Source organism: Canis lupus, chromosome 8 (assembly GCF_011100685.1).
Source record: "Canis lupus familiaris isolate Mischka breed German Shepherd chromosome 8, alternate assembly UU_Cfam_GSD_1.0, whole genome shotgun sequence".
Taxonomy (NCBI): Eukaryota; Metazoa; Chordata; class Mammalia; order Carnivora; family Canidae; genus Canis; species Canis lupus.
Window position 1 is genome coordinate 70,741,901 of NC_049229.1, and position 25,594 is coordinate 70,767,494.

General features: G+C 40.8%; 1 protein-coding gene across 3 annotated transcripts in view; it reads left to right on the forward strand.

Annotated features, from left to right (window-relative positions):
- TECPR2 (tectonin beta-propeller repeat containing 2) overlaps nucleotides 1-25,594 on the forward strand; it is a 100,361-nt gene that overhangs the window by 1,429 nt on the left and 73,338 nt on the right. For all 3 annotated transcript variants that reach the window (XM_038545785.1, XM_038545787.1, XM_038545786.1), the window contains exon 2: nucleotides 9,700-9,990. In XM_038545785.1, coding sequence (XP_038401713.1) covers nucleotides 9,772-9,990 — 219 coding nt within the window. In that variant the 5' untranslated portion in view covers nucleotides 9,700-9,771. The remainder of the gene's footprint in view (nucleotides 1-9,699; nucleotides 9,991-25,594) is intronic.

Genomic DNA, 25,594 nt, shown 5'->3' on the forward strand with positions numbered 1-25,594 from the left:
TTATTTATTGAGACAGAGAGAGAGGCAGAGACACAGGCAGAGGGAGAAGCAGGCACCATACAAAGAGCCCGACGTGGGACTCGATCCCCGGTCTCCAGGATCACGCCCTGGGCTGCAGGTGGCGCTAAACCGCTGGGCCACCCGCGCTGCCCCACATTCTCTTTCTCAGTAGAAGACTGGCTTCTACTGATTTGTTTTCCAGTTTTCTCCTAGGAAGGTAACACTTCAAGTTTGGATTTTATATTAGCCTCTGGATAGTTTGGACAAAATGGTTCCTGGCCCTTGGGGGAAAAAAAGAAGGAAACAGCATCAGTTGATTGAACTTGGAAAAATGAAGGACAAATCAGGTATCAGTTGTACACATAATGAAAACAAGCATGGAGAGATTTCTAGATACAGTGAAGCACAAGGAGCTTGGTAGAATCAGGAGGGAGTAGTTAACAGCTCTGTGGACCCGAGGTAGAAGTGAGCAGTTGTTCAAAGTGTGTGTTCAGTTTAAACGCATGTGTTATTTGGGCCTGGACTTAAGAGACCAGTGAATTTTTGCATAACAGTGGATGTATATTTGGGCTGTCATACCTGGGGAGTCCTGGCAAGGTGTTTTGAGAGTTTAACAAATAGTTGCCGAGTACAGTATTGACCATACTGTGTTGGTCTTTGGAAGCACCACAAGGAATGTAGACTAGAAGGACCCGGGTGAAGTCCACAAAGAGTCCATTAGAGAAGTTGGAAAACAAAGGATGGACTGCTGTGTGATAATGAGGTGCTCAGTGTTCTCTGACAGCAGAGAAAGACAAACTAAGTGTCAGAGGGAGTCTGAAGGTTTCCTAGGGGAGAAGTACTTCTTACAGGGTGTGTTGGGGGGGGGGGGCTTTGCAAAGGCATAGGCCATGGTATGTTCAGGGACTGTGGGGAGAAGCTCATTGCAGCTGCAGTGTAGAGTGTGTGGGAGGAAGAGTGGCCTGGCATCAAGCTAAGTACAGATCTTTTTTTTTTTTTAAAGATTTATTTATTTGAGAGAGAGAGAGTATGCATACAGGGGGAGGGGCAGAGGAGAGAGTCTCAAGTAGACCCTGTGCTGAGTGCAGAGCCCAGCATGGGGCTGGATCTCACCACTCCGAGATCAGGAGCCAAGCCAAAATCAAGAGTCAGATGCCTGATTACCCCATCCAGGCACCCCCAGACAATTTTTTTTAAAGATATTATTTATTTATTCATTAGAGAGAGTGAGAGAGAGAGAGGCAGAGACACAGGCAGAGGGGGAAGCAGGCTCTATGTAGAGAGCCCGACATGGGACTCGATTCCTGGTCTCCAGGATCAGGCCCTGGGCTGAAGGTGGCGCTAAACCGCTGAGCCACCTGGGCTGCCCGCCTTATTGATTTTAAAGATTGGATTGAGAATATTCTTTTGCAGTAAGACCTGAAGTTAACATTTTGTTATTCATTCAACAAATCTTTATTGAGTATCTACTCTGTGCCAAAGATATTGTTAAGTACTAGGGTTTGCATCTGTTGCGTATATTTTCATGAGCGATGGTCATTAAACTGCTTAGCAGATGAAGTGACTAAAGATTGTGATAAGAATATGAAGGACATACACAAAATGACATGACAGGGAGGAGGGGCCAAAGACCTGCAAGCCATCTGCTCAGCAAAGCCGGCCCTTGTGAAGCCAGGTTTGTGGGTGAGATGAAAGTTCACTGGAGTTGAGGGCATAGAGGCCTGAGGAGGGAAAGAGTGGGTCAGTGCAGCAAGAGCTTGGCCAGGTGGGGATCCCTGGGTGGCTCAGCGGTTTAGCGCCTGCCTTTGGCCCAGGGCACGATTCCGGAGTCCTGGGATCGAGTCCCACGTCGGGCTCCTGGCATGGAGCCCGCTTCTCCCTCTGCCTGTGTCTCTGCCTCTGTCTCCTCTCTCTATGACTATCATGAATTAAAAAAAAAAAAAAAAAATTTTTAAAAAGAGCTTGGCCAGGTGGGGAGGGACAGGGACTTGAGGGGCAGCCAGGAAAGCATTTGGTTTTTCTCCGAGCACTGGGGAACCCCAGAAGAATTTTGAATAGGATGGGTAGCAATGAGACCCACCCATTTCTCTTTCAAATAATTCTTAAAAAAAAAAAAAAAAAAGACTATTTTTTCAGAGCGGTTTTAGGTCCACAGCAAAGTTGAAGACAAGGTGTGAAGATTTCTCATATACCACTGCCCCCCCCCCCCCATGCATATCTCCCCCAGTATCAGTGTGAGGACTTTTGTTACAATTGATGACTCTACACTGACACATCATGATCAGCTGGACTCCACCATTTACTTTTAGGGCTTACTTTCGGTGGTGTATGTTCTGTGGGCTTGGACAAATGTATGACAGGCGTCTGTCATTATAGCATCAGTATTTTCACTGCCTTAAAAATCTGTGCTTTCATTTATTCAGCTTATTCATCCCTTCTCCTCCCCCCACAGCCCCTGACGGCCATTGATCTCCTTACTGTCTCCCTAGTTTTGCCTCATGCAGAATGTTACATAGTTGGAATAATACAGGATGTAGCCTTTTCAGATTGGCTTCTTCCACTTAGTAATATGCATTTAAGGCTCCTTTCTTTTCATGGCTTAATAGCCAGTGTCTTTTTAATGCTGAATAGAATTTCATCATCTGATGTACCGCAGTTTATTTATACATTCACCTACTAAAGGACATCTTGGTTGCTTACAGATTTTGACATTTATGAATAAAGCTGCTATAAATATCTGGGTGAAGGTTTGCGTATGAACATAAGTTTTTAACTCCTTTGGATAAAAACCAAGGAATATAATTGCTGGGTGATACAATAAGATTATGTTTAGTTTAGGGTTTTCTTTTCTTTTCTTTTTTTTTTTTTTGTAGATACTATGCCCAATATGGGACTCGAACTTAGAACCCCAAGATTGAGAATTGCATGCTCTACAGATTGTGCCAGCTAAGTGCCCCAGATTATGTTTAATTTTGTAAAAAAAAACAAAACAAAACACCAAATTGTCTTCAAAGGGGCTGTGCCACTTCACATTCCTACCAGCAATGAATGAGAGTCCTCATTGCACCACATCCTTATAGGCATTCGGTGTTGTCTGTGTTCGGAATTTTGGCTATTTTAATAGGCGTGTATCTCATTTTAATTTGCATTTCTCTGATGACATATGATATAGAACACCTTTTCATATGCTTATTTGCCATCTGTATATCTTCTGATTGTTTCTTGTTGAGTTTTAAGAGTTTTTTGTATATTTTGGGTAATGGTCCTTTGTCTGGTGTGTCTTTTTTTTTTTTTTTAATTTTTTATTTATGATAGTCATACACAGAGAGAGAGAGAGAGAGAGAGAGGCAGAGACACAGGCAGAGAGAGAAGCAGGCTCCATGCACCGGGAGCCCGACGCGGGATTCGATCCCGGGTCTCCAGGATCGCGCCCTGGGCCAAAGGCAGGCGCCAAACCGCTGCGCCACCCAGGGATCCCCGCCACCCAGGGATCCCCTGGTGTGTCTTTTGCAAATATTTTCTCCCAGTTTGTGTATTGTCTTCTCGTTCCCTTGAGACTGTCTTTTGTGGAGCTTTTTAGTTTAGTTTTTTTTTTTTTTTTAAGATTTTATTTATTTATTCGTGAGAGACACAAAGAGAGAGAGAGAGGCAGAGACACAGGGAGAGCGAGAAGCAGGCTCCATGCAGGGAGCCTGATGCGGGACTTGATCCTGGGTCTCCAGGATCATGTCCTGGGCCGATGGCAGGCACTAAACCACTGAGCCACCCAGGGATCCCCAAGAGCTTTTTTGTTTTAATGAAGTCTAGTTTATTGCCTGACATAGGGCTCAATCCCAGGACTACAGGATCACGACCTGAGCTTGGGGTAGACACTTAACTGACTGAGCCACCCAGGCGCCCCTCTCCTATGTTTTCTTGTAGGAGTTTTATAGTTTTGTGTTTTACATTTAAATCTGTAATCCATTTTGCATTAATTTTTATGAAGGGTATAAGGTCTGTGTCTAGATTCAATTTTTTTGCATGTGGATGTCCAGTTTTTTGGGCACTATTTGTTGGAAAGACTGTCTTTGCTCCATTGTATTGCCTTTTCTCCTTTGTTAAGGATCAGTTAACTATATTTGTGCAAGTCTATTTCTGGGCTATTTTGTTCTGTTGATTTATTTGTTTTTCCCTATACCACACTGTTTTGATTACTGCAGCTTTTATGTTGGCAGTTGGTTTCAGTAACTTTGTTCTTCTCCTTCAATATGTTGGCTTTTCTGGTTCTTTGCCTCTTGATATAAACTTTAAAATAGTTCTGTTGATATCCACAAAATAATTTACTTGGGATTTTGACTGGGATTGCATCGAATCTGTAGATCATATTGGGAAGAATTGACACCTGGACAATATTGAATCTGCCTGTCTATGAACATGGGATATCTTTCTATGTATAGTTCTCTGATTTTGTTCATGAGAGTTTTGTAATTTTCCTCATATTGACCTTATACATATTTTGTTAGATTTATATGTAAGTATTTCAATCTGGGGAATGCTAATGTAAATGGAATTATGTTTTTAATTTCAAATTCCACTTGTTCATAGCTGGTTTTGGGAAAGTAGTTGGCTTTTGTATGTTAAGTTTGTATTGTAACCTTGCTATAATTGCTTATTAGTGTCAGGAGTTTTTTGTTGATTTTTTCAGACTTTCTACATAGATGATCATGTCATCTGCAAAGACAGTTTTATTTCTTCCTTCCTAATCTGTATACTTTTTCTTTTTCCTGTCTTACTGCATTAACTAGAACTTCCAGTATGATGTTGCAAAGGAGTGGTGACGTGGGGAGGTCCTTCCCTTGTACCTGATCTTTGTGGGGAAGCTTTGAGTTTCTCACCATTAAGTATGGTTTTTGTAAATATTCCTTATCAGCTTGAAGAAATTCCCTTCTATTCCTAGTTTATGGAAGTTTGGGGATGAATGGGGTTGGACAACTGTTTACTCTTCCTTTTCTTATTATTTATAATAGTTTGAGATATCATTTACATCTCATATACATATTAGATATGGGTATACTAAAAACCATATATATGGTTAGTATTATCACAGAGATGTGTAAGCATCACTACGATTTTAGAATTTTGTCATCACTCAAAAGAAACCCCATACTATTTAGCAGTAACCCCACCCCCCACTCCCAGCTTCTAGCCCTAGGTAGTCACTGATTTACTTTCTGTCTGTATAGGTTTGCTTATTCTGGGCATTTCATATAAATAAAATCAATATGTGGTTTTATATGTCTGTCTTCTTTCACTTAGTATCATGCTTTCAAGATTCATCATGTTATAGCATGTATCAGACTTCATTCCTTTTTATTGCTGAATAATATTCCATTGTATGGATATACTATTTTGTTTTCATGGACAATTGGTGTTTTTGATTTTTACTATTATGAAGGTAATAGTAGTATTCCCTTCATAATATTTTTGTGTAGACATATGTTTTCATTTCTCTTGGATATACACCTAGGAGTAGAGTTGCTGGGTCATGTGGTAATTCCATGTTTAACTGCTAGACTTTTTTAATGGGAGCTGCATCATCATTTTATTTTCTACCAGCAGTGTATGAGGATTTCAGTTTCTTTACCTTCTTGTTGATCTCTCTCTCTCTTTTTGTTATAGCCATCTTAATATTTAAAGTGATAGCTTATTGTGGTCTTGTTCTGCATTTCCCTGATGATTAATGATGGTGAGCATCTTTACTGTGGTTATTGGCTATTTTTATGTTTTTGGAGAAATGTCTATTCAGATCCTTTGCCCATTTAAGAATTTTTTTATTATTGAGATTTAAGAGTTCTCTATATATTCTGGATACAAATGGTTTATCAGATATATGATTAACAAATATTTTTCCAATTCCAAGAGTTGTCTTTTGATGTCTTGTTGGTGTTTTTTTGGAGCACAGAAGTCACAGAGTTCAATCTGACTGCTGTGTATGAGCACAGGCTCTAGACGCCAGGTATGGGAGTAGGAGAACAGTCATTAGAAGAATGTTGCAGAGGTTCTGGTGAGATGTGTGATGCCTTCATCTTGGGCATGACCACATAGATGGTGAGAAGAGGTCAAGTGTGAGGCAAGTTAGGTGACAGAGCAGATGGAATGAGGTGAATGGTTGTTGTAGGGGTGAGGGAGAGGGAGAAGGAGAAATCAGGGATGAATGCTAGGATTTCACTTCAAAAATCAATTCAGAATTTGATTAAACTGCCCATTATCTGCCACAGAATTGTGATGAGTTTTAATCCCTGCTAGGACAGGGTTAGTGAGGGAGGGATGCTTACACATTTTTTAAGTTGAGAGTATTATCATTGATTGTACCAAAGAGATGATTCCAGGGACTCTGACCCTCTATATTATCTATTAATATGTCCTAAGCCACTGCAAGTTAGGATAGTGTGCCTGCCCTGCAAATGAGTTTCAAGGTAAATCCTCTGGCACTCTTCTAACCAGACTGCAATCTCAAATCCCCTCTTGTATGGAGATTATGGAACTGTCAGTGAATAGTATCAAATCAGGTTAATTAATTTTTAAAATATAAATGTCATAATTTGACAAAGCTACTTGTGAAAAGTGACTTTTAAAGGGAGAAATAGTTCAAGGTGACATTTGTTAAGTGCTTAGTACTCCCAGTTGCTTCCTAGGAGATCTTGTTCACTAAGCAGAAATTAAAATATTTTGATTGGGGGACGCCTGGGTGGCTCAGTTGGTTAAGCATCTGCCTTCAGCTCAGGTCTTGATCCCAGGGTCCTGGAATCAAGCCCCACATTGGGCTCCCTGTTCAGTGGAGAGTCTGCTTCTCCCTTTATCCCCTGCTCATGTTCTTTCTTGCTATCTCTCTCTCTCAGATAGAGAGATAATAGATAAATCTTTAAAAAATCTTTTGGTTGGGAAAATTTTATATATACAGCGGGTTCTGTGCAGTTATTATATAGAGTCTTTAATCATGTTCTAGGGGACTATCTAATGACATGGCAAATGCTTGTGATTTATGAAGTAAAAAGAGTGTGTCTGCACACATGGCTATGGCTATCTATATATAGTGTATCTCTGTACGAGGGGATTATGAGTGGCATTTATTTAGTTCTTCATGAATTCCCATATTCCAATTTTTTGACAGTAAACATAACTTTTAAAATGAAAATAAGATTTCAATTTATAAACATTATGTAGATTACAGCTTGTCAACGTGTTCACATGCACAGACCCATTGAGGAAACAAAGGCTTTCCTGCTCCTATGCTGCCCTTACACTTAAAGATGGAAAGAAAATGGGAGTAGTTTCCTCATCTGTAAGATGGAGATAACAGTGGTCCCAAACTCCTAGGAATTTTTGTGAGGATTTCATGAGTTAGTGTGCTAAGGATAGTTTCTGTGATGCAACATCACTAGCTATAACCATTATTGCTGCTGTTGTTGTTGTTTTGGTGTTAGTGTCCCATGCCCTTAAATGACTTATCTCCTTTCCCACGGTGTCAGCAACTGTTCTCACTTGAGTTTGCCTGAAAGCCATTTCATTTTCATTTGATTTCTGTGTCATGTGAGCCCTGCCCACCTTTCCGGAGCACTTTAATACACAAAAGATTGTTCTTGCCCTTAAAAAGTTGTAAGTTGATGAGCCGTTCTGCCGTATGCACAGGACCCGCATTCACCATCCAGTTGCCTGTTGCACTAGGCATTTAAAGCTGTGGGAGCGTGAGCAAATTTCTGAACCTCCCAGAGTTTTAGCCTCTGCTACAAGGGGGTGTATTAGTGAGTTTTCTTAGCCATGACAGCGAGATATGATCCTTATTATTACCTTTAGGAGAGCTCTCATAAATTACCCTGCTTGCTTCAAATGAAACCAGAGTCTTTTTTTTTTTTTTTTAATTTTTATTTATTTATGATAGTCACACAGAGAGAGAGAGAGAGGCAGAGACACAGGCAGAGGGAGAAGCAGGCTCCATGCACCGGGAGCCCGACGTGGGATTCGATCCCGGGTCTCCAGGATCGCGCCCCGGGCCAAAGGCAGGCGCTAAACCGCTGCGCCACCCAGGGATCCCGAAACCAGAGTCTTAAAACGCTTCAAAGACTGAGTATGCCATACAAATCCAAGGGATAATTATTCCAGCATTGAACTGGGGCCATCTTGGAGAAAAGATATTTTCTTGGTCTTCCATTCTTGTCACTTATTCCTTTCTTGGAAATTTTTCTTTTTTATAACTCATTCATCTATTCGATAAATAGTTACTGAGTACCTCTGATATGCCTGATCCTTTTCTAGGTGCTGGGGGCTACACGGGTGAGTGAAGCAGATGTGGGTCCTGCTTCTCTAGGCCTTACAGGCCAGTGATGGTGTCAGGCAGAGATGGCCAGTCAACAGCAAAGAAAGAGGATGTGTGAAAAAGTAGGGAGAGGAGAATAGAGAGTGTTCAGTGGGGCAGTAAACTCTCTTTAGGGCAGCAGTAAGCTCTCTTTAGGACATGGGCAGGTGGGAGCTTATAGAGAAGGGGACATTTCAGCAGAGACCTTCATACTGAGAAGAAGCAAAATCTGAGTGACATCTGAAGAAAGAGCATTCCAGGTGGAAGGAACAGCCAATACAAGGGCCCCTGGGTGAGAATGAATTTCGTGTGAGTTTCATTATAAGAGAGCTTGGAAGTTGGTCAGTCAACTCTATAGAAATAGAAAACCCACAGTTCCAATAAATCCAGCATCCCCAAAAGTTTTTACTAGAGGGACTTGAAAGTCTCCATGGAACTGAGGGAATAAAATAACCCTCCGGCTCTAATAAGGAACAGGGCACCCACCTGTAGCCACTTTGGTCTGTCAGAGCTGTGGCTATGGGATTGGAAAGGCCCAGGACTTGGAAGGAGAAGACCTAGTTTCAAGTCTTGGCTGTGTGGCCTTGAGCAAGTCTTGTCACTGTTGGGCCCTCAGTATCTTCTTCTCTAAGTTGGGGATGACACCACTGATCTTACAGGTAGGGTACAGATTAAACAAGTTACTGAGCACTTCATAAATTACAAGGTGCTATGTCAGGACTGAGTATCTTTATTGAGGGAAGCTTTGAAATCAGAGTGCCAAGAGGAATTGGTCTCATTGTGAGACAGATATGTAATTGAGGCACTGGGCATCACGGAGGCTGCAGGCATCCAGCTGGGGGATGTGTTTCTCTGCTCTCTCAACACAGTGAATGTATTTCTACATCAGGATTGGTTTATTCTCCTGGTACAGTGTCTTCCCTGTATCTCTTTTCCATGTTCCATCCTTCTTGGTGGGCTTGATAGTTCAGGATGTTTCCAGTGAAGCCTTTTCCACATTGCTCTCTCCCTCTTCTCATCAAGACCCACAGAGTAGCACTAATCACATGTGGTTTTATGTATCTTCACTGTTTCTTTTTGCCTGCCTGGCTGAATCATAAACTACTTGAGAAAAAGAACTGTTTTTAATATTCTTTCCATTCCTCTTTAGTATTTAGCATGATGCGAATCACAGGTGCCAGTACATAATGAGGTGCCTGTTGAATTAAAATGCTCAAAAGTTATTTTAATGACACCAGTGTACTTTCTCCATTCAGTTAAGCTCCAGCTATCATTCTTACCCACCTGCAATTCCTTGATCTCACTGTTAAATGTGACTTGTCTTTGGCATAGGGACATTGAAAGAACGCTAATGCCTTGTTCTTTAGCCCCCAGGCTTCCCCAGATGCCAAGTAAACATTCCTTTTCCTGCCTGAAGATCATCTGTGAAAGCCTTGGCCATGGCATCAGTATCAGAGCCTATTACGTTCAGAGAATTCTGCCCCTTGTACTATCTCCTCAATGCCATTCCCACAAAGGTCCAGAAGGGTTTCCGCTCTATTGTGGTCTACCTCACAGCTCTCGATACCAATGGGGACTACATCGCAGTGGGCAGCAGCATTGGCATGCTCTATCTGTACTGCAGACACTTCAACCAGATGAAAAAGTACAACTTTGAGGTGAGTCTTGCTTTTCTTTACTCCTTAGCATGTAGGTGTGATGGCTAACATTTAACGTGCTCGTGCATTCTAGGATGGCATAATTTACTTCTGATTTGGCCTTCGTGTCTCACCCAAACCATACTTTAAAACCATCTTTAATTGAAGTGGAATATAACTAAAAACAGGTATTTTTTTAAACTTTTTTCCCTGCCTCCAAAAATGTAGCATCATTTTATTTATTTATTTATTTATTTATTTATTTATTTATTTAAGATTTTATTTATTTATTCATGAGAGAGACACACAGAGAGAGAGAAAGAGAGAGAGAGACAGAGACACAGGCAGAGGGAGAAGCAGGCTCCATGCAGGGAGTCTGACGTGGGACTCGATCCTGGGTCTCCGAGATCACACCCTGGGCTGAAGGCAGCGCTAAACCACTGAGCCACCAGGGCTGCCCGTAGCATCATTTTAAAAGAAAACATTTTGGTGTTTAACATGTAATAGAAAACTTTGGAAGCAGGTATTTTCTTCTACGTATTTTGTTTCTCAAAGCACCTGACTGACTCGGTTAAATAATCTCTAGTTTTTCCGCTGAAATAATTATAAAAAAAAAGATTAGCATCAATATTGGCTAGATACTAGAACAGGTACATCTTAAATAAGATCATTTCTGTAGAATACTGTTGTTGGGATCCCAAATAACCTCTGTTCTCTTTGATTAACCTCAGGTATGGCATGCCTATATATTATAGATGCTGGTAGGCACCATCTATTGACGGACTATCATCAAGTTCACCCATTTAATCAATATCTGTGGTTTATTGAGTATGTGAGCTTTTGTGAGAGACTTAAAGGTAACCCAAGTTGTGGCTCCCCCCCTAATTTCCTTATGGGGCTGTACTCTGTCTGTGGTTAATAGGCTTTTACACAAAGACAAGGCTTTTCTGTTTAAATGAAATGCTTACAAAACATCTGTATTTTGATAAATAGTCAAATTATTAAAGTTTTAATTTAAAAAGTTAGTTTTTCTTGCGGTACCAGGAGGGCTCAGTCACTTAAGCATCTGACTCTTGACTTCGGTTCAGGTCATGATCTCATGGTCGTGAGATTGAGCCCTAAGTAGGGCTCCATGCTGGGTGTGGAGACTGCTTAAAATTCTCACCCTCTTTCTGCCCCTCCCTCCCACTGTCGCGTGTGCATGCACACTCTCTCGCTCTCTCAAAAAAAATGTTTTTTTCTTAAGCCTTTATACTCCATTTAAAATAACAAAAGTGGCTAGCATGTATATAGCACTTATTATATGCCAGAGATTATTCTGAACCTTTACATATATTTACTCATTTCATCCTTGCAAAAACTCTGTGAGCCAGATATTATTATTATCAGCCTCATTTTACCAAGGAGACAACTCAGGCATAAAGAGTTAAGTAACTTACCCAAGTCAGGCATTCAGTAAGTGGAAGCACCATTATCTGAACTTGGGCAGATTGGCTCTAGAGTTCATATTAATGTTTTTATATAAAAACTATTGCTATTTTGTTTGATTAGTAGCTCATGGATTTAACTGATTAAATTCTCCAAACATTTAAGACCATTTCATAGTTAATCTTTGAAAATATAGTTGTGAATTAATATACCTGAAATTTCTCAAATACTTCAAACACTTAATAAGGAAGACTTATGAATCTGTCAGCAAACTTGTAACAGGAGAAACCAAAGAAAGCCCTACCTAGGTACATCATAATTCAATTGTTAAAAACAAAGGAAAATATTAAAAGTAGCCACAGAAAATTGACACATTACTTGTAGGGAACAATGATTTGAACGAGTGCAGATTTCTCCTCAGAAAGCATGGAGGCTAGAAGACAGTGGTACAACATTTTTAAAGTCCTGAAAGAAAAGACTTCTCAATTTAGAATTCTTTACCTAGTAAAAATATCTGTCAGGAAAAAAGGTGACATAAAAATGTTCTCAGCTAAAAAAAAAAAAAAAAAAAATGTTCTCAGCTGAGGAAAATCTAAGAGGATTTGTTGCCAGGTCTGCTCCAAAATAATTGTATAGGAAGTTATTTAGATAAAAGCAAAATGATACCAGAAGGAGACTTGGAATATCAGTAATAAAGTAAGAGTAATAATAAGTATCTGGATAAATAGAATAGGCTATTTCTCTCCTTGCGTTCTTTAAAATAGTTTGACAACAAAAATCATAACATTGTAATATAAGGGAGGAGAGTAAGGGACCTATATAGTGATAAGTTTTCTACATTCTACTTATTTTTTTTTTAATTTTATTTATTTATGATAGTCACAGAGAGAGAGAGAGAGAGAGAGGCAGAGACACAGGCAGAGGGAGAAGCAGGCTCCATGTACCGGGAGCCTGACGTGGGATTCGATCCTGGGTCTCCAGGATCGCGCCCTGGGCCAAAGGCAGGCGCCAAACCGCTGCGCCACCCAGGGATCCCTCTACATTCTACTTAAAGAGGTAAAATGTTGAGTCTGAATAGATTTTGAAAAGTTAAATACATAACATTGTAATTCCTAGAGTAACCACTAAAAAACCTAGTACAACATGGTATAGTAAGAATTACTATAAATATATCAAAATGGAATTTTTATTTTTATTTTTACTTTTTTAAAGATTTATTCATTCATGAGAGACACACAGAGAGAGGCAGAGACACAAGCAGAGGGAGAAACAGGCTTTCTACAGGAAGCCCGATATGGGACTTGATCCTGGATCCCAGGATCACGCCCAAGCCGAAGGCAGGTGCTCAACTGCTGAGCCACCCAGGTGTCCCGAAATGGAATTTTTTTAAATGTTCTAACAACTCACAGGAAAACAAGGAAGAGGAAACAGAAGAAGTAAAAACAAAAGGAACAAATGGATAATGATAGACCAAATTAAAAGATATCAGTTATTATTATATTAAGTGGAAACTATATCAGTTAAAAAAAATTACTGGAATGGAGGAAAAATCATGAACAAACTCTGTTTTCCATAAGAAACCCAGTTCAAAATTAACGATATAGATAGGCAAATTTTTTTTTTTTTTTAGGTAGGCAAATATTAAAAGGACGGAAAAAGATATATCATGTAAATGCTGATTAAAAGAAAGTTGAAGTGGCTCTGTTAACATCAAAGTATTTTGATCAAAGAAATAACCAGAGACAAAGCCATTATGGGGGCACTTGGATGTTTGGTGGTTGAGCTTCTCCCTTTGGCTCAGGTCATGATCCTGGGATCCTGGGATCGAGTCCTGCATCAGGCTCCTGGCGGGGAGCCTGCTTCTCCCTCTGCCTATGTCTCTGCCTCTCTCTGTGTGTCTCTCATGAATGAATAAATAAAATCTTAAAAAAAAAGAGAGAGAGAGAGAGCCATTATATAATGACAAAAGGGCCAGTTCACCAAGAAGACTTAAATGTGTGTCTTAAATGTGTGTGCACCTTAACAACATACAAAGAGCTCCACAATATACAAAGCAAAAACTGTCATAACTGAAAGGAGGAATAGAGAAACCCACAATTCTAGTTGGAGACTCGTCTTTCAGTTAAATAGAAAGAATTGACAGAAAATCAGCAAGGATATAGAAGAGCTAACCAGCGCCATCAACCAATACTGTCTAATTGACATTTACAGAACATTCCACCCAGTAGCAGCTAAGGATGCATTCTTTATTTTTTTTTTTTAAGATTTTATTTATTTTAGAGAGAGAGCAAGAGCATGAGCTGGGGGAGGAGCAGCAGCAAAGGCAGAGGCAGAGGGAGAAGCAGAAGCAGGTTTCCCACTGAGCAGGGAGCCTGACATGGGGATCGATCCCAGGACCCCAGGATCATGACCTGAGTCCAAATCAGATGCTTCACTGACTGAACCACTCAGGAGCCCCTCAGATGTGTTCTTTTTTTTTTTTTTTTTTTTTTTTTTTTTTTTTTTAGATGTGTTCTTAATAAGTAAATATGGAACATTCATTGAGACAGACCATATTCTGGGTCGTAAAATACATGTCAACAAATCCAAATTAGAGCAGACTTTCAGGTTCTCTCTGTTTTACTTTGTTTTCTCACTTTTTAATTGAAGTGTAATTTATAAATCTCAAATATACAATTGGATGAATTATTATATGTATATAGCTGTGTAATCACCTAGATCAGGATCAGAACGTTTTCAGCAGTCCAGTAGACTGTTTTGCTGGCTCCCAATCAGTACTTCTGCCCCAGCTACCTACTCTTCTGACCTCAAACACTATAGAGTAGTTTTGCTAGCCCCTTAGTTTTGTTTTTGTTTTTTGTTTTTTTCAGGATTTTATTTATTTATTTGAGAGAAAGTGAGAGAGAGCACAAGCAGGGAGAGAGGGAGAGGCATGAGTAGACTCCCTGCTGGTTGTGGAGCCAGACTCGGGGCTCGATCCCATGTCCCCAAGATCATGATCTGAGCTGAGGTTAGATGCTTAACCAACTGAGCCACCCAGGTGCCCTAGTCCCTTAGGTTTTAATTCACTATTAGGTCATCTTTGACATTAAGGTTTCATTGTTGAAGTGTTTGTGTGTGTGTGTGTGTGTGTGCGCGCGCCAGAAAGCATATTTGGATGGAACTGGAATGCAGAGCAGGACGTGGAGGAGTGTGAGTTAAGGCCAGAAAGGTGGACGGGGTCTCTCACATGACACTATAGGCTGAAACCTGCTCCTGGGGCAGACTCCGCTCCAGGGCTGTGTGGGGAGGGAGCTGGTGCCAAGTTTGAATTTGGACCCCTTGCTCAGCTTGCATTACATCCCAGTTGTCTTTTATAAAAACATATGTTTATTGTCCTTTTTAAAATAACTATGTAACTTTTTAAAATTTCAGCCTCCAGCTCCAAAAAACTTAAGGAAACAAGAGTTTAGTGTTCCCCAGAATGAAAAACTTAAAGAAACAAGAGTTTAGTGTTCCCCAGTTAGGTACAGTTATACCTAACTGCCTATTTTATAATTTTACCTAATTTAGCTTTCTCCTATTATATGATGAGCCCTATGAGCTTTGAAGGAAAATGACATGCTGGGGCACCCTTTGCAGGGATGACCAGAGTTGAGAGAATCTAGTATAAATTCTTGGAACCAGGGATGCCTGAGTGGCTCAGCGGTTGAGTGTCTGCCCTTGGCTCAGAGCGTGATCCCAAGGTCCTGGGATCAAGTCTCGCATCAGGCTCCCTGTGGGGAGCCTGCTTCTCCCTTTGCCTCTCTCTGTGTGTCTCTCATGAATAAATAAATAAAATATTTATAAAACAAAAATTCTTGGGGAAAAAAAAGAAAAATTCTTGGAATCAGTAGACGAAGAGGGGACTCCAGGAAAAAAAAAAACAAAACTCATATATACTATACACACACACACACGTGTGTATGTGTGTATTTTTTATTCTGGTTTTCTCTTACTAAGGGATCAGAAAAAAAAAATGTATTTTACTGGGGCCAGAATCCATACTTGATAGCCCTGAGTATCAAAAGTGCTTTTCAAGCTCCTATTTGATATAGAATACAAACCTATAATCATGAAAAAAATCATAAAAGAAGTACAAAATAAAAATTTTGTTTTGGAAGGAACACAGAATTTGGAGTTAGAGTATCAAGGTGTGAAAAGGAAGATAGCTTTGTATGTAAAGGATACAGGGAAAGATCTCCGATATCCCTCTGTGGGGACTGAGAATGGGGTAAGCCAAGGGACAGAGTATGAAGAAATCTCTTTTTGTTTTCTTTAAATACTATGGAATTATTAGAAATTTTCATAACATGAATGTTTTCAATATTACTTGTATAAACACAGCAACACAAAGATCTCTTTTGAGCTTTGGCTGTCAGTCATTAGCCATGTGATCCCAGAGACAGATCAACTAAGTTGTTGTTCTTGTCATTTTTATCTTTGAAGCTGGCTGGGTCTAGAATAATTTGGTACAGTTGCCGTGTTTTTCAGGTAAAGAAATGGCAAGATTCGTGCTCCAGGCCACATAGCTACTTGCCTAACCATTATGCTCACTTCCTGTGAGAGAAGTCAGGGCTTCCACAAAAAGTCTGGATATAGAAGAAAATAGAAACAGATTCAGGGTCTCTGGAATTTCCTAGTGAAAACTGGGAAATACATCAACTAGTTTTATTTAGGGGAAATCTAAGATTTTATGGGAAGGTAAATAAAAATAAAAGTTAGTTTACCCTGTAATAAACCCATGTATGGCATGGATGAAAGATTATGTTTTTAAATGAAGTTATGTTTCTAAAGAAGAAAGCAGATCTTATATGTGCTAAATACAGCCTGCCATGGTTTTCAAGAATAATGCTTTTGGAAACCTTTTTTTCTACGTAAGTTAGTGGGAGAGGGCAGATGGAGACATAGGAAGTTCTAGCTTGTGCCAAAAGCACTAAGCAAATGTAAGGAGCTAATAGCAAGTATAAAAATATTATGAACTTGTTAACTATATGACATATATGACATATATAAGAGTAGACCAGAAAGATAACTTGGCCTGAGCTTCTAATTTTCTGATTTGGAAGCATTAAAACTTAGCATTCATCAAGTTTAGGAAATTTCGTGGATTTGCCCTGAGAACCTTTGCACTAACTACAGCAACACTAGTTCTCATTTCTGTAACTTATCCATACTTGTTATCTCCATGAATTCATTCAATAAGTATCCAGTGCTTACTATGTGCTAGGCCCATTTTAGGTCCTGGAGAGGCAAAGTAGACTATGACGGGCAAGGTCCTTGCCCTCAAGGAGCTTAGAGTCTAAAGGGGAGCCTTTAGAAAATGAGGAAGAGACATCAACACACAGACAAACAAGAAGGGAGAAGCCTAAGGAAAAACAAACCAGAGAAGAGGGTGAGCAGTGCCAGCAGGAGTGGTTACAGTTTTTTTTTTTTTTTTTTTTTTTTTTAAGATTTTACTTATTTATTCTTGAGAGAAAGAGAGAGAGAGAGAGAGAGAGTGTGTGTGTGTGTGTGTGTGTAACAGGCTCCATGAAGGAAGCCCGATGTGGGACTTGACCCCAGGACTCCAGGATCATGCCCGGGGCAGAAGGCAGGCGCTAAACCCCTGAGCCACCCAGGGATCCCCCTACAGTTTTAAATAGGAAGTTCAGGAGAGGCCTCCCTGAGCTGGAGCTGAACAGAGAGACCTGAAGACAGTGAGCAGCATGCATGCTGGGAACCTCGGGGGTAGAGTACTCCAGGCGGAGGGAAGGAGAGGCCTGAGCTCAGGAACATGGCTGTTGTGTCTTGCAGTTAGAAAATTCATGCTTCAGGGGGTGCCTGGGGGGCTCAGTCGGTTGGGAGTTTGCCTTTGGTTCAGGTCATGATCCCAGGGTCCTGGGATGGAGCCCCATGTTCGTCGGGTTCCCTGCTCAGCGAGGAATCTATTTCTCCCCCTCCCTCTGCCTGTCGCTTGGCCTACTTGTGTGCGCACACTCCTTCTCTCTGTCAAATAAATAAATAAATAATCTTAAAAAAAAAGAAAACTTGTGCTTCAGAATGGATGAATGTTTCATTGACTTTCACCTGGTATATTTTGTAAAGTGTTGCAGAGTTGAGAGTTTTTGCCTCACCACATCAGCCAAAAGTGCATTTGCCTCATGGCTTCCCTTGTCATTCCCTGTGGGAGGAATGCTTAGGCCCGTCGGTTAGGATCCCGTGATCTAAATTCTGACATTGTCCATAGCATTACAGTTCAGGGGTTCACTGGTGTGCTGCTCAGCGCAGATTCCTTCAATTCATTGGCTAATGGTATTTTAAAATTGTATTTGCAATTGTAATGAGTCAAGAAGAGTGAAGATACTGATGGAAAAAAGAACAAGGTGGGAGAAGTTGCTCTACTGGGTTAGCAAGATTTATAAACCTTCAGTAATTAAGCTGAATGTGGTTATTAGCACAAGAATAGATAAGGAGACAGAATACAGAAACCAGAAAATCCACATACACATAACTCATAAATACTTGAGTTTTTGCAAAGGTGATATTACAGAGTTTTTTAGGAAATGATGTGGGACATTTAGATATGAGTATTTGGGGGAAAACTGAAACTTGATACCTCCCTCATTTCATATGCTTCTTTTGTCTTAGCGCTTTATTTTTATTTTTTTTAAAGATTATTTATCTATTTATTCATGAGAGACACACACACACAGGCAGAGACACAGGCAGAGGGAGAAGCAGGCTCCATGCAGGGAGCCCCATGTGGGACTCGATCCTGGGATCATGCCCCGAGCTGAAGGCAGGCGCTCAACTGCTGAGCCACTCAGGCATCCTGTGCTTTATTTATTTATTTATTTTTAAAAGATGTTATTTGAGAGAGTGATAGAGAAGGGGAGGGCACGAGCACGGGGCAGGGCCAGAGGGGGAGGCAGGGGCAGACTCCCCACTGAGCAGGGAGCCTGATGCGGGGCTTGATCCCAGGACTCCAGAACCACGACCCGAGCCAAAGGCAGACACTTAGCCACCTGAACTATGCAGGTGCCCTCATCTTAGCACTTTAAATGCATTGTACCATCATCTCAACTGCTGAGACTTCTGCTTGCTGTCTCATTGTTTCCTCTATCTGCCTTCTATCTCTCTCTGAAATCTCTCTGTAGTGGTAGAGTCCCAGGCCCCAGGGACTTCCTTCAAATCCAGTGGATGTTCCCTACTCCAATTTGTCCTATGGAGTTAAGGAAACTCTTCCAGAAAAGCAGTGCTTTTGTTTAACTTTTAGATAATTAAACAATTTCATTACATACAATAACAATATTTAAACTTTAAATCATGGTTCTTTGTTAGTAAAAGAAGGATAAAAGTGAAACAATTCTTAGGAATTTAATGAATTCATATCTTACTGAGTCTTCTTAAATATTTCTAAGTGTTTCTAATCTATTAGCTATTTGATATGCTAGCAGTTTCTACTAAAGGTTAAGCTGTGGCAAATCAAAAGAAGCTCATAAAGAAAGCCTTGTCAGACTTCACAGTTCCCATGAGCTTGCTCACAAAGAACACTTTCCCTTCATGCAGTTTTGTCTTGTGTATAAAGGGAAAGCTGCCTGCCAAGGAGCCTAAGGAGGTTGGCTGAATGCTGTCCTAATGGTAAAATGTTTGTCCAGAAAATCATTACTGGCTTCTTTCAGATCAATCTTTTTTTTCCTTAAATTTTTTTATTATTAGGTTTCCATTGGAGAAGATTAAGTTGCCACAGGGCAACAAGACGTGCTCCCTACCAGGTTGAAAATGAAGGAAATGTTAGAGCTAAACACACAATAGATGAGATCTGAGATGGACGGAGTCTCCTTAGAGAGACAGAAGAGCAGTCCTCAGGCCAGAATGAGACTGAATTGTCCCCATATCAAAAAGAAAGAGGATGTGACAGAAGGAAGAGAGTGTGTAGTCCGCTGTGTAACTTGGGAAAAATCAGGCCAAATTACATTTATAGCTGGGGCAGGGCGGCGCAGGGGGAGGGGGCTCCCTTTGAGAGCTCTGATCTCTTCAGCGTGGCTGGCCCTCATGCTCACAGTGGGTTGATCAGAAATTGCTCTGTGCTACCAGGCAACTCTTCACTGAAATTGCTGTCTGTGTGCAGCCAGTAGGGGAGGAATGTTCAGGTCATACTTACATGAGCATTCTGGTTTATAGGATTGTTAGTTCAGTATAAAATAATGAATTGGCTTTTTGGCTTAAACTTTAACTTCTTATGCATTAGATGATCACAGGACAGCCTCCCTGGGCACTAAACATGGCAACAGGACACTGAAAAAGTTGAGTTTCTGGGTGAGGAAGGTTGAAGGCCAGACCGTTCACATGATAATTCTCCTGTTTGAGTCCGTGCGTTAGGCATGTCTGTGCACCGTGGTGTACAAGGACACGTGCCACCACTACCCCTCCCCTTGCCGCAGACACCTGACCACGTCCTTCCTCTGAGCCACCTGTACACACGTTAGTGCCAGCAGTGCTTGGCTCCTGTGTTTGTTGGTAGGTCTTTTCCTTTCCCTAGACCATAAGAGCCCCCGAAAGTAGCACCCTTGTGTGTGTCCATCACAACAAGCACGGTGAGGCCATAGTAGACTCTGAACTGTTTGATCTTTGTGTGCATCTTGTTTGAAACTAGCAATGCGGGATCCCTGGGTGGCGCAGCGGTTTAGCGCCTGCCTTTGGCCCAGGGCGCGATCCTGGAGACCCGGGATTGAATCCCACGTCGGGCTCCCGGTGCATGGAGCCTGCTTCTCCCTCTGCCTGTGTCTCTGCCTCTCTCTCTCTGTGACTATCATAAATAAATAAAAAAAAATTAAAAAAAAAAAAAGAAACTAGCAATGCTTGTAAATATGCTACTCGATGTTACTAAGGCCTGCCTCTGCAGACTTACGGGGGAAAGCTGTGCTAGATAGGCATTTTAATGCAGCTAGTGCAGTAAAAAAAAATCCCATTTTGAAATAATGTCTTACATGAAGGATTGGCGTTACTAAATAGAAATATCACTAAAGAAGATGAATGGTGGCTTTACACTTTGAATGTTCTATAAGAGGTTTTATGTATCCTGATCCAGTCATAAAAAAGAAACCAACTATTTCATCACCTTAAAGAGAATAGAATCGTTGTATATGTCTTTATTCTTTGTGGCACTTGGCAATACCCTAATCTCAAGGACTCTCTCCTCTGTGGGGGGTGTAACTGAGGAGCTCTGAACCCACCACCCTTCCCGCTGGCTGGGAGCAGCCTGGGACAGGGCACAGTGGGACCCCAGACACACTTAACTCCTGTGAGACTGGCAACTCTTCTGACAAGTGACTTTGGCTGGGGATGTTGTCAACTTGACCACAGCTTTCTGAAACTGCTCTGCAGTTGGAGATTAGCCTGTGCAACCCTCCTTCCTTCCCTCTCTCCATCTCGGGTTGCAGACCTGCTCTGTGAGCTGACAGTCCTTCCTGCCTCTTCCAGCTGTTGCCCCCTTTCCCTCACAGATGTTTCCCCAAACAAATGCCTCAGTGTCTACTTCCACCATCAGGTCCTGTTTTTTGGTGGACACGAACTAATGCGACAGTGTAGTTCAGCCTTCCAGGACTCCTGGAGCCTACTTCTGTCCATTACTGGGAGAGGAGGCTTGAATCCATCAACAGAAATTGTGTATTTTTTCTCATTTCAGTTCTGTGCCTTTCTGCTTTGTATATATATTTTTTCTTTTTAAAATATTTTATTTATTCATTAGAGACACACAGAAAGAGAGAGAGGCAGAGACACAGGCAGAGGGAGAAGCAGGCCCCATGCAGGGAGCCTGATGTGGGACTTGATCTCAGGACCCTGGGATCATGCCCCGGGCTGAAGGCCCGTGCTAAACTGCTGAGCCACCCAGGGATCGCTTCTGCTTTATATATCTTTTTAAATTGTAAAATATATAGAACATAAAATTTACCATTTTTCCATTTTTTCATGTATGGTTCAGTGGTATTAAATATGTTCATATTGTTGTGTTGTTTCATGCATTTTATTATTATTTTTTTTTAGAGAGAGGGAGAGGGAGTGAAAGAATCCTAAGCAGGCTCCACACCTAGCACCTGATGCAGGGCTCAGTCTCTTGACTCTGAGATCATGACCTGAGCCAAAATCAGAGTCAGATGCTTAACTGACTGAGCCACCCAGGCGCCCCCCTCCTCCCTCCCTCCCTCCCTTCCTTCCTTCCTTCCTTCCTTCCTTCCTTCCTTCCTTCCTTCCTTCCTTCGAGAGTGTGTTTCATGCATTTTAAAATTCTATTATTAGGTACTTATAGATCCTTTTATCACTATAAAATGTCTTATCTCTGGTAATATTCTTTCTCTACTTTGGTGTCAATGTAGATTCTCCTACTTTCTTATAATCACAGTTTTCATGTTAATATCTTTTCCATTCTTACCTTTAGTTTATCTGTGCCTTTATATCTAAAGTGCATTTTTTGAAGATAACCTAAGGTCAGGTATGTTTTACTCAGTTTGACAATCTCTACCTTTTTTTTTTTTTTTTTTTTTAAGTAAACTATAACCAGTATGGGGCTTGAACTTGTGACCCCAAGATCAAGAGTTGAGTGCTCTACTGACTGAGCCACCCAGGCACCCCGACAATCTCTACCTTCTGTTTGGTATATTAAGGCCATTTGTTTTGAATGTAGTTACTGATGTGGCTGGGTTTAAGTCACAGTTTCTCAGCATGACGCAGTTGACATTTTGGTTAGGAGATGCTGTCCTGTGTATTGTAGGATGTTGAACAGCACCCCTGCTTTCTACCTACTAGATGGCAATAGTATCAGCCAAGTTGCAACAACCTCCAGATAATTGTCAGATGTCCTGGGCAGGGTGGGGTATAAAATCATCCCTGTTTGAGAACCATTAGTTAAGCCTACCATCTTGGTAAGTGTTTTTTACTTACTCCACCTATTCTTTACATCTTGTTTTTTTTTTTTTTTTCTTTTACTACAGTCTTTTGGACTAATTATTTTTTCATATTTTTATTTTATGTCCCATATGGCGTTTAGGCCCTACCTGTTTTATTTTTCTGTAGTTTTTCTACAATTTACAACATGTGTCCTTTAACTTATCTCCATCTACCCTCAAGTAATAGTATATCACTTTACAAATGATATAAGAACTATACAACAGGGGCAGCCCCGGTGGCCCGGCGGTTTAGCACCGCCTTCAGCCTGGGGTGTGATCCTAGAGACCCAGGATCGAGTCCCACGTTGGGCTCCTTGTGTGGAGCCTGCTTCTCCCGTTGCCTGTGTCTCTGCCTCTCTCTCTCTCTGTATCGGTCATGAATAAATAAATAAAATCTTAAAAAAAAAAAGAACTGTACAACAATTTATTTTCCTTTCAGATTTTTTTGTTGCTGGCATATAGAAATACAACTGATTTATGTATATTTCACTTATATCCTGTTTTATAGATTTCTTGGGGCTCTCTACATAGGTAATCACTTCTCCCTGTGAAGAAAGCTTTTTACTGGGATCCCTGAGTGGTGCAGCGGTTTAGCGCCTGCCTTTGGCCCAGGGCGCAATCCTGGAGACCTGGGATCAAATCCCACGTCGGGCTCCCGGTGCATGGAGCCTGCTTCTCCCTCTGCCTATATGTCTCTGCCTCTCTCTCTGTGTGACTATCATAAATAAATAAAAATTAAAAAAAAAAAAGAAAGCTTTTTACTTCATCTTTTCCAATGTGTTCACCTTTCAATTTTCTACTTGATTTACTGCGCTGGCTAGGACCTCCAGGATAATATCCACCATGAGAATGGACATCTCTGCTTTGGCGTGTACACTCACTTGCTTCAGATTCCTCATGGATGCTTTCTATTTCTATTTATTTGTGTTTCTAGTTTTCTGAGAGTTTCTATCATGAATTAATATTGAAGTTTCTTAAATACTTATTCTAAATCTGTTGAAGTGGTAACATGATTTTCTTCTTTATTCTTATTTATTCTGTTAATATGGCATATGTATTGAGTTTAATTATTAATCTAACTGCATTACTTCTAAACTCCACTCTGTCATGATGTAGTGTCCTTTTAAAAAATCTTATATATTCATTTTAGTAATATTTTATTATGGTCTTTTGTATCTATATTCATGAGAGGTGTTGGTCTATAGTTTTCTTATGATGTCTCTGTTCTTTCTCATCATACATGTAAGTGTCTTGTATTCTTGATTTTTTTTGTTTGAATGTCTCTGTCTCTAAGTTGTTTAGACAGGCATATATGCAAAGCTAACAGTTTTTCTCTCAGCATTTTTTTTTTAAGATGTTATTTATTTTATTCATGATAGACACACAGAGAGAGAGAGAGAGCCAGAGGCACAGACAGAGTGAGAAGCAGGCTCCATGCAAGGAGCCTGACGTGGGACTCGATCCGCAGACTCCAGGATCAGGCCCTGGGCCGAAGGCAGACACTAAACCACTGAGCCACCCAGGGATCCCCTCTCTCAGCATTTTGAAGATGATTTTCCATTGTCTTCTGGACTTTATTGTTTCTGTTGAGAAGTATTGTTTCGTTGAAATTTTTATTTTATTTTATTTTCAAGATTTTATTTATTTATTCATGAGAGAGAGAGAGGCAGAGACACAGGCAGAGGGAGAGGCAGGCTCCATGCAGGGAGCCCGCTGTGGAACTCGATCCCAGGTCTCCAGGATCAGGCCCCGAGCTGCAGGCAGCGCTAAACCACTGAGCCACACAGGGATCCCCAGTGTTGAAGATTTCATGTAATCTCTACCCAACGTGGGGCTCAAATTCACAACCCTGAGATCAAGAGTCACACACTCTGCCAACTAAGCCAGCCAGGTGCCCCAAGAAATTTGGTTATTAATAATTATTCATATCTGGTCATTTACCATTTTATCTAACATATTAATATCTTCTCATGGTCTTTGAGGTTTTACTGTTTCATGACATATTGTGTATATGTGTATTTATTTTCATTAATCTTTTTTCAAGGCTTATACTCCTGAGGAGATGAGTGTTTCATCAGTTCTGGGCAACTTCTAGGCCTTATCTCTGAAGATATTGCCTTCTGTTTTTCTGCTTTTCTTCTAGTTGTCCCAATTAGATATAGATTGGACCTTCATCCTCTGTCCTCTAGGATTCTGCTCTTTCATATCTTTATCTTTTCCTCTATCTTTGTTGTACTGATCTATCATCTAGTTTAATAATTTTCTTTCAGGCTCTTGGTGGCTCAGTGGTTAAGCATCTGCCTTTGGCTCAGGTCGTGATCCCAAGTTCCTTAGATTGAGTCCCGCATTGGGCTCCCCACAGGGAGCCTGTTTCTCCCTCTGCCTATGTCTCTGTCTTTCTCTCTGTGTCTCCCATGAATAAATAAAATCTTAAAAACATTTTTTTTCTTTTAGCTGTGACTAATCTGGTATTTAATCACCACTAAGATTTTAAATTCTTTTGACTCTTTTTCATTTCTATTTCTGATAGTGGCTTACTATTTTTTAATTTCCTTTTATATCTTTTAATAATTTTAAGCATATTTCTTTTATGTTTGGGTCTCTTTGATCTAAATGCAATACTTGGATGGGGGCAACGGGCTGTCCAATTCTATTATTGTTTTTTTTTTTAGTTTATTCTTCTTCATGAGCCCTTTTTCCCTATAGTCTCTAATTGGGAGCTCCATGGCTGGTCCTAATATGTGTGAATGCTGAGGAACCTGGGTCAAGACTGTGTCCCACAGATAGGGTTTTTTTCTTTTTTTCTTTTTTCTTTCTTTTTTTTTTCCCCATAGATAGGGTTTATACTCACTCTGCTGGGCCCCTTAGAGTGCTGTTAACACAGAAGCACTTCAGATCAACTGCCTGGCATGGAGTTCATTTTGAGTAGAAAGAGAAAAGACATTCAAACTCTGATGCTGAATAGGGCAGGCTTAGGATGACAGATTCTTGGGTGGCCCCGGTAGCTCAGCGGTTTAGCGCCGCCTTCAGCCCATTCTCAATTCCAGTGGTCCTGGAGACTCGGAATTGAGTCCCATGTTGGGCTCCCTGTGTGGAGCCTGCTTCTCCCTCCGCTTGTGTCTCTGCCTCTCTCTGTGTGTGTCTCTCATGAATAAATAAATAAGTAAATCTTTAAAAAAAAAAAAAAAAGATTCTTGGGGAACATTATTTTTTATTCACTCCAGTTGATGTTTGAAAGAAGACAGAGTTCC